The sequence below is a fragment of the Engystomops pustulosus genome, chromosome 10 (genome assembly GCF_040894005.1).
Source record: "Engystomops pustulosus chromosome 10, aEngPut4.maternal, whole genome shotgun sequence".
NCBI lineage: Eukaryota > Metazoa > Chordata > Amphibia > Anura > Leptodactylidae > Engystomops > Engystomops pustulosus.
Genome location: NC_092420.1, coordinates 67,452,993 through 67,463,168, shown reverse-complemented (window position 1 = coordinate 67,463,168; position 10,176 = coordinate 67,452,993). Strand labels below are relative to the sequence as shown.

General features: G+C 39.4%; 1 protein-coding gene across 4 annotated transcripts in view; it reads right to left on the bottom strand.

Moving 5' to 3' along the window:
• Positions 1–2,723: 2,723 nt before the first annotated feature.
• LOC140103631 (very-long-chain enoyl-CoA reductase-like) overlaps positions 2,724–10,176 on the bottom strand; it is a 31,195-nt gene continuing 23,742 nt past the window's right edge. For all 4 annotated transcript variants that reach the window (XM_072126783.1, XM_072126785.1, XM_072126784.1 and 1 more), the window contains 6 exons: positions 8,577–8,649; positions 8,445–8,488; positions 8,178–8,235; positions 7,559–7,647; positions 5,845–5,890; positions 2,724–5,760 (listed from right to left, as the gene is read on the bottom strand). In XM_072126783.1, coding sequence (XP_071982884.1) covers positions 5,633–5,760; positions 5,845–5,890; positions 7,559–7,647; positions 8,178–8,235; positions 8,445–8,488; positions 8,577–8,649 — 438 coding nt within the window. In that variant the 3' untranslated portion in view covers positions 2,724–5,632. The remainder of the gene's footprint in view (positions 5,761–5,844; positions 5,891–7,558; positions 7,648–8,177; positions 8,236–8,444; positions 8,489–8,576; positions 8,650–10,176) is intronic.

Below are 10,176 nucleotides of genomic sequence, written 5' to 3'. Positions count from 1 at the left end.
AACTTGCACTAGCTGTATTTGTGAAAAATGTGGTAACAGGTTCCCTCTAAAGGGAGTCTGTAGTCTCTTTCACATGATGCATTGCGTCACTTATGCATTTTTGCCGCATTCCGAAGGCTTTAACCTTGATCACATTCTGAGGTAACATTGCGTTTTAGCAAATGCAATAGAAACCTTTGGAATGTGTCAAAAACGGATCAAAAAAGACGTAACGCATTGTGTGAAAGGGCAAATAAAATCACAATACAATTACTCTTAGTATCTTACATTGAACAAAATCATGACAAAAATAACACTTTTTGAAAATCCATTCTGCCATATGTAAATGAACATAGGAACCATACATAATATAACGTAATATTATCACCTTTGCCTCTTTTCTTAAATTCACACCCACTGCTTTCACAGCATTTCCTCACATTCCTGCTCGGAGGCTCATCATTCGTATTCCCTGGCTGATACATGTGTTGTACAGTTTATACAGCTGTTCATGTTATCTAGAACTGTGCTGCGCATGCGCCGGGTAGCAAGTGCTAAGGATTAGCCTCAGAGCAAGAAAGAGCCGTCAATCAACTGCACTTGGGAGCTGCTGGTTGAGGTTTTTGGCAGTGAGGTAGAGCTGGAAACAAAGTCCATTAAACTTAACTCTCATTTGGATATTGCAAAACAAGTAATTAAAATAAATTAAGCAATTTTGGCATTTTTTAAAGATACACTTGTGTTTATTGAAGCTGCCCCAGTACCTTGCAGTGCAAACTATTATTCCGATTTCACTACTGACAGACTGACTTTAAACCCTTTAACAGATAGACGTTAAAGCAAACCTGGAATGTCTTTTTAGCTGTTGGCAGGTTACAATGCTATGCTGATCTTAAAATGCCTTTGTCAGCATTCTTAATCATTTCAGTACTTTATAAAGTAAAGTCTCCTTACGCATTCTTCCTCTACTCCACACCACCCCCATCCATCCCCAGCCTGCATAATGCACTTGACAGTAGGGAGGGACCATCAAAATAGTTTTTAGAAAATTGCAAATTCCACAAACGCCCAATAAGGCATCACTAATTTTGGAACAGATTTTGACAACTTCTATAAACTTATTTAATGTGAGTTCTCACCTATAAAAGTACTTTTAAGTTGTAAACCGGACAGAATCACCTGCTACACGGAGACGCTGCTCTGCTTGGTCAGAACCAGAGGAAACCGTCTAGAAGAGTCAGGATATTTGTTATTGTCGGTAATGCATTGAATATGGAATGATCATGTGACCAGACTACATGAATAGTTATGCTTTGCTCTGTTTTTCACGTGCTTATTAACAAATAAAATCTAGAGAATTGAATCTACCTTCATTGCAATTACCATTCCATTGTGAGCTGCGACTCCCAGCCCATATTAATGCTCAATTCTCAGTGCAAATCCTGCCTTATAGCAGGACGTTCTCCATACAGCAAACATACTGCAATTGTATAACACCTCTGCTCTGGGTACATCTGACTTCCTCCCATTTCTCGTGGCAACTTATGGAATTCAAGTGGAAAAAAATTTTACTTTGGCAACAGCTCTTGACCGCAACAGCATTGATGCCACAGATGCAATTGACCACAGCATCTCAGTGGTTAATAGCTGTGATAGAGGGCTCAGAAGCAACAGCACCTCGGTAACTTCCATCCAACAACATGAAATAACAGTACATGTCTCCCAAAAGTTTTAAAATGTTGTGTATACTTTTGTCATATTTAAAAAGACGCTGTCAATAGATGTTATCCCATTAAAGGGAACCTGTCATCAGAAATTAGCCTACTGAACCACTACTAGTATGCTGTCAAGCAGTTGAACAGCTTCTAGATCAAGTTTCTTCCATGGCCCAGCTTGGTGGCATCCCCAGAAAATAAATTTTGAAGTAGGATGTAAGCTAGATGCATGAAGTCCGGGAGGAGGAGAGCTTAACAATGAAGTCAAATTCTCTCATTCTCTGTGCACTTCCTCCCATGTGATTAACATCAGGAGATTTGATCTGTGATGTCCCTGGACACAGGAACATCAATTACAGTGAAGGGGGTGTTCTATGGCAGGGAAAGCTTGACTTCAGTGTTATAATCCCTGCCTCGACTTCATAAAACCAATTTACATCTCAATTTAAAGTTGATTTGCAGGATGATCCCACCGCACCATCCCATGAATGAAACGTCATCTAGAAGCTGCTCAGCTGCTTGACAACATTAGGCCAATTTTGATGACCGGTTCCCTTTAAGCTACTAGCCCCTCAGGTAGTATATGAAATGTCCTTTCTAGAATCCTGCCTTAACTCATTTACTTATCAAATCTAATCTATTTACCTATAAAAAAAAAACACATCAAAATCATATGCAAGTGATCAGAGAAGAGGCATATTTTGCCTTAGAGAAGTGACACTTAGAGCTCGGAGTGAGGGTCATTTCATGACTGACACGTTTGAGTTCTATAGCACCTAGAAACAAGCTTTTGGTGTTATGTTAAAGATAAGAATATCATCTTTCTAATTAGATACATAAAGTAAAACTTGTGGAACCCAATTCCACCCCCCCCCCCACACACCTCAGTTGATCAGACATTTATCCTCTGTACCATGAATAAAATAATAGTGTTAGTATAATAAAGTACCAATAAACATGTAAATCTTCTTGTCTTTTTAGAGTTTTTGAAATGAGACAACCTTTTCCAAATAATAAAACACTCAGAAGTTTACATATGAAAACGCAATCTTTTTTATTACTTGATTTACAGAATTATACAGTATGGCTTTTCTACTGCTGTAAAATACAGCACAATACAGCAATGATTTATTAGACTATTATATGGCTTCTGTTGGTATTCCAGTAAGCTTTGGCTCATAAATGGTGCATAAGGCTTCTTGAACTAAATCTGGCCCTATAAATATATTTTTTCACAAAGCTTTTTGCATCTACGTGCTGGGATTATTGTGTGATCTAGTGTCCCTTATACTTGACTGGGCATCTAATAGCCATGACCTCTCAATATTGTTCATTTTCAGTTAATTTAGAAGTTTTTTAGCTTTAATTTGTGCTTTTTGACTATATATAATTAGTAAATTTAGCAAAAAATAATAACAGAAGAAAAACACTTAAGGGCTTTTCCCCAATTACGAAAAAGTAGTGGGGAGCGTGGGGTCTCCTAAATTATATAGTCATTTGTTTTATTGAGATCATGCACAGAAAATGTTTTACAAACACTAATAAAATTCCAATATCCTTTGTGTCCCATTATAACATTTGGAGGCATGTGGATGGACATTATGGGCTCCTAGTAGGCTTAAGACAATGGGGGGGGGGGGGGGATTTATTATTGGTTTTCCGATTTTGGTGGAATTTTTTTCCTCCCTGTGGTTTGTGCGCTATATTTTTGAAGTGTCAGCTTCACACCTTTTTCAGGTAGCTCAATTTGGGCACAATAATGGGGTGCGGAAACTAGCTCTGCAGCACAATTGCAGCATCATACCAATTTTGGCTGTTTTTCAATCCTTGTGGAATGGCATTGAGATTACTGCTGAGATATATCCCATGACCGTTCTACAACGTGTGCAGATACCCTTAAAGGGAAGCTGTCACCACATTTTTGCACAAATACAGCTAGTGGGAGGTTTCCATAGAGCCCTAATAACGACACCCTTTTAGCTAAAAATTGTTCCCCTCAGATTCCTATATATCCAACTTTAATCCTGCAGCTCCTCCCCATGCTTTCTCTGCATGCAGCAGTAATGTCATGTGACCAGGGGGACATCACAGGTCCTTTAGCCTGCCAACATTAGCAAACTACACCAAGCATTTATGATTTTTCATGTGGTCAAATATGTGCATGGGATACAGTTTGCTAATTTTAATGCTAATGTGATGAAGTCACCCTGGTCACATGACATTAGGCCATGCATCTTTACTTGCTCTAGAGATCCATAAATACCAGGCAAGTTTAGAACTCTGATTTTATGGGGATCTCAGGGAAACTTTTCAGCTAAAAGAAAGGCGTCAGTTACTGGGGCTCTATAGCAACCTGCACTAGCTGTATTTGTGAAAAATGTGGTAACAGGTTCCCTCTAAAGGTAGTCTGTAGTCTCTTTCACATGATGCATTGCGTCACTTATGCATTTATGCCGCATTCCGAAGGCTTTAACCTTGATCACATTCTAACATTGCGTTTTAGCAAATGCAATAGAAACGCAATGTTACTTCAGCATGTGATCAAGGCTGAAGCCTTTGGAATGTGTCAAAAACGGATAAAAAAAAGACGTAACGCATTGTGTGAAAGGGCAAATAAAATCACAATACAATTACTCTTAGCATCTTACATTGAACAAAATCATGACAAAAATAACACTTTTTGAAAATCCATTCTGCCATATGTAAATGAACATAGGAACCATACATAATATAACGTAATATTATCACCTTTGCCTCTTTTCTTAAATTCACACCCACTGCTTTCACAGCATTTCCTCACATTCCTGCTCGGAGGTTCATCATTCGTATTCCCTGGCTGATACATGTGTTGTACAGTTTATACAGCTGTTCATGTTATCTAGAACTGTACTGCGCATGCGCCGGGTAGCAAGTGCTAAGGATTAGCCTCAGAGCAAGAAAGAGCCGTCAATCAACTGCACTTGGGAGCTGCTGGTTGAGGTTTTTGGCAGTGAGGTAGAGCTGGAAACAAAGTCCATTAAACTTAACTCTCATTTGGATATTGCAAAACAAGTAATTAAAATAAATGAAGCAATTTTGGCATTTTTTAAAGATACACTTGTGTTTATTGAAGCTGCCCCAGTACCTTGCAACGCAAACTATTATGCCGATTTCACTACTGACAGACTGACTTTAAACCCTTTAACAGATAGACGTTAAAGCAAACCTGGAATGTCTTTTTAGCTGTTGGCAGGTTACAATGCTATGCTGATCTTAAAATGCCTTTGTCAGCATTCTTAATCATTTCAGTACTTTATAAAGTAAAGTCTCCTTACGCATTCTTCCTCTACTCCACACCACCCCCATCCATCCCCAGCCTGCATAATGCACTTGACAGTAGGGAGGGGTAAGGGATAAATGTGTAGGAGAGAAGGCTCAGACACAGGCTGCTGCCCCCCTTCCCAGGGACTAACCAAATGCAGCTGGCAGAGGCAGGTCATGCGAAATAAAATTTTAATAAGTACTGAAATTAATCACAGAGCAGACAATCAGGAAAGCATAGGCTATTGGAACCGATCACCACATAAAAATGACAATCCAGATGAAAGGTTTTGCTTCAACCTTTGAAACATTAAGAAATTATAACCTTATTGCTAATGTCCTGAAATGTGGACCTTGAGACCTAGTGGTGTAACATTGATTGAAGGTATGCAACCTTAATGGCACCTACAGTATATAACATGTTGTACTATGATATGAAGGTCCAGCACCCTGTATAAAGATGGTTGTTGCTGTATATTACAACAATGGATGTTACATTGTTTTTAAATTTGCAGAAAAAGCCATACAAAAAAAACGTTAAAAAATGTAATGCTGTTCTGTGCACATATTGAGCTAGAATTCGGTATCAAATGTTAAAACAAAATCATAGAAATGTTATTTTTTTTGCATATGTCTCTTCACAGTAAAAAAGGGATTATTGACATCCGGATTCTTGGATAGTCCTTGAATTCCCTGATATATCTGTGATGTTTCTCCTTTGCCCAGATTGTCATCTGAATGAAACCAATCAACGTAAAGAGTCCAACTGAAAGCACAAAAATAAGACACTGGGCAAATAGAGATTTGATATTGAAGACAAGTACATTGTTTTATGGGCAGGAATCCGTACCTGGAACACATTGGGTCATCACGGTGAAACTGATCCAACTTCCCACCTGTAAAATAGTTCATCAAGTCATTTGTGGTCCAGTTATGTTGAGCTGGTAAAGTAATGTACGTAATGTCACAAACAATCACAAACTGTTCAACAAACTTTGCATAAATCAACAGCTCAAGTGACAAGACATTTGGGAAATATGCAAATAGGTTCCCCTTGATGGGAAATGGAAAATTAAACCTCCTTTTGCTACCTTGTAAGGCAGCTCCCTTACCATCAAGCATGACTTTCAGGAAGCCTAATGACATGATGTGTGATTAAAGCCAAACCAGTATATCTATTCCAGAAGGAACATTCCCAACTATAGACAGCTCTGTTTGGACATGGCTGCATCTCTTCAGTAAAGTGTAGGGAACTAGTTTGGTTGAGTAGAGGCTTTTGACTAGGGTCAGGGTGTAAGAGTTCTCCTTATGAAGAGTTTGCCTATTAAGGCCGCCTTATAGGCGAGTGGAGACTTCTACCCATTGATTCTTCACTAGGGGATTCTGGAAAATGCGCACTAAGTTTTCTTAGCTGCACCAAGGAAAACCATGCCTTTTTTCTACCTTGTAAGGCAGCCCCCTTAGGCTACATTCACACGTACTGTAGCACCACGGGCACACATTGGTGCATGGAAGAGCAGGAGGGGGTGAGCACTGCTCGCCCCCAGCCCTCTCCAGAGATATATGGCGCACAGCTCTGTATTGCGGGGAAGATAGGACCTGTCCTATCTTTTCCCCGGGTACAGAGCGTTACGGCGCCGTACTGTACCGCTCTGTGTAGCCCCGTGCACCCTTTGCCGGCCAATGGGGGATGTATATACGTTCCTTAACGGCCACGTAAATGTAGCCTTACTTTGCAATATAGCTAATCAGTAGAAAATGCTTTCTTCTCTACTTCCATGGCTCCTCTTATTCTCCCTCCTTTCTTGATAAAATGAGCTTCACCCAAAAAGTGTCTGCCAAAAACAGCCCTGATACTCCAACCATCGGATACGCCTGATATACTTAGAGGCTCTACCCCCTTGATGTGAAGGTGAGGCAGAGAAATATGACCCAGGATCGCAACTTTTTCCTAGTTTATGTAAGAAAATGTACGTACAAGATATGGTAAATCCACCCCTTAACCCATAAAAGCCATGGGATACTGAAACATACACTGAAATTTGCTGAGAGATTAATAATCCTCTTCAAACATTGATATGTCAATTTTAAGGTCAAATTATGTCAAATGTGGTTATGTTTGCTGGAGACCGTAAACTCCGGTGTCCCTATAGTTTACAACTACTAGTATGGTTAACATCACGCCCCCGCCCCAAAGAGCTGAAGAGTCCATGGCCAATCCACCTCTTTTGTAGGCTATATTAGGGACCCCCTCTACAAAATGAGCCATATATACATTGTGTGATCCATTGAATCACCCCCATGTAACACTTCAAGTGCGCTCATGTTAAACCGCTATAGTTTTGTTCTGAACAGTTTCTTTTCACTTTGAGTTAGAATCAGAAAATCCTTTTTTTTTTCCAAAGCTGCTGTAGGAGAAACTGAACGCACTTCATGTGTAGAGAAGGATCTCAGCCCTCTGTCAGCAAACTTACAGATGCTACTGCCAAAACTTCCATTATAGCCAGCATTTAGTGTAATCGGATAAGGACGTGTTCACTGAGCGATGAGTTGCCAATACCTACCTCATAGGTATAGTTAGGACATGACACAAAGAAAAACAACCATGTAAAAGGATTTCGTGTTGGGAAGGGATACCTCCGCGACCTGGAACCTGAAAGAGTTAAACAGATTCTGTTGTGTTCAAGGATTTTTCCGTCCTAAAAATTCAGCAGTCACACGGATGTTACCCCCATACTGTCTGCGTAGTCCTAATATTAACCACATAGCATCTAAGTGCATTAAATATTTCTCAACATTTGCTGCTGATGTGAAACCCAAGACGCTTCCACCCAACAGCTTATTGCTACAACCATGGTAACTAATATCTTGCTAAAAATTCCATGTAATAGGTTCCAAATATCAGATCCCAGTACCCCCCAAACATCAGCTTTTGCCCTTGAGTTACACTACAAGAGACATCATTTGGATATTTTTAGCATGTATTATATGTAGTAATTGAATTTTTGTACATTTTTATGCCCATTTTTTATACATTATTTTGGCATTTATTGCAACTCCCGAAAATAATGACATTTTAGCATTGATAGCTTGATTATATTTCAGGTACAAGCAGAGCTGGTATTTTTGAGATTATAAATACACAGAAAAGAAGAAAACAGTAAGAAAAAATAGAATACATACCGTCTATTTTCAGATTACTTAAAGCTATATGGATAGAGAAATTACCAGTTTCACATATCTTCAAAATAGAAAAAAATAGAGTTAATGGTTTGAAATAAAGATATATCTACATACAGTATCAAGTTTTACAGCAGGCTGTAAAGTAGCAGTCTGAGCTATGTCATTTGTGCTGCCATCTAGAGGCCACTATCAAAGTTCAGAATTATTTTTATATGGACAGAAAGAAAGGAAAACGTTTAAATAAAAACTGAATTGTGAAACACTCACTAGAAACATGATCATAGATAAGCTGATCTGCTTTTTCCCATATGCTGGAAGACATTAAAAGGCAACAAATGAGGGATAGTAAAAACATATAAGTTGACTTTAATACAAGACATCTCCAAATAAAAAACTTACAGGGTGGGGTGTAAAGAGGGTGATTGATATAGTATGCAAGCCACGCAGCAAACCCCCAGTAGTAGAAGCAGTTCTGTAAAATAATCAGAGTTATAATAATCTAATTTATGGTCCCCAACAGAATTACAATGAAACATACAATAAAAGCAATAAATACACAGTAACAGGGAACATGTGTATATTCAGCCATACTAAGCCCAGTATGAAACTGGGCCCCCAGAATCAAATATACTCCTTTTTTGTAACACAGCCCCCCTCATTTCCCTATAGCACATCCTATAGTGTTCTTGCTCCCCATCCCTTCTTTCTTACTGGCGGCCATTGCTGGGGGGTCATCTACAGTCAAATGTGCTCAGAGACTAAGTAATTAGCGCAGTTACTTGGGCTTTCCTGTGAAATTGAGGTCTATTCCTCTTCTTGTCACAAGTTATTATACATTCCCCTTGAATAACCCATTTAAATAGCATGTGCCCCACCTTACATTCCCGAATTATGTAGTGGAATCTCATTGGAGAAGGAATATTCCTCTTATTCCTTGGTGTAATTGTCCCTATATTTTTTAATTTTGGTAGTCATTGGTAGCAATTAACCATCTACAATTCTTTTGATTGGTATTTAATTGTTGATATATTAACCACTTAACGACCTGGCCATTTTGCACCTTCCTGATACAACCCATATTTTAAATCTGATGTGTCACTATAATTGGTTATAACTTTAAAGGATTTCAACAAATCCACTTGACAGATTGTTTTCTTCTGACATTATACTTCATGTTAAAAAAATTTGAGCGATATGCCTTGTGGTTATGCATCCTCCCATTTTTGTAGGATATTAGGAGCCTGAGAACTTTAGGCAGGGCCGGGACGAGGTGTAGGTGTGATATACAGGGGGTAGGCTGCCTATACACTACGGGGTGAGAGGAGGGCTTGCAGGCTATATACTACAGGGGGCAGGCTGCCTATATACTACAAGGTGGGAGGAGGGCTTGCAGGCTATATACTACAGGGGGTAGGCTGCCTATATACTACAAGGTGGGAGGAGGGCTTGCAGGCTATATACTACAGGGGGCAGGCTGCCTATATACTACAAGGTGGGAGGAGGGCTTGCAGGCTATATACTACAGGCAGGCTGGCTATATACTAAGTGGGGCAGGCTGCCTATAAACTATGGGGCTGCCTGGATATATATTGGCTGGCTATATACTGAAGGCATGGGCTACCTATATACTGGGAAAGTGTGCTGGGGCTTCCAGATTAAGGAGGAGAAAATTATATGGTAGTATATATTCTAGTATTTGGATGGGTCACAGTGTATTATCTGTAAATGCAGGAGCCACTTGGTCTTGTTCTTCCCTAGATGACAGCTAACACAGATCTAAAAGGAGACAGCAGGAGCCTAACAGTAAGTGATGTCTGTGCCCTAGTGCAGCATATTTATAGGCAGTCCCCAGATTACATACAGGATAGACTCTGTAGGTTTGTTCTTAAGTTGAATTTGAATGTAAGTCGGAGCTGTACATTCTATAATTGTAACCCCAGTCAAAGTTTTTTGGTCTTTGTAAAAATTACATTTTTAAAATGTTGGGTTGTCATAAGAA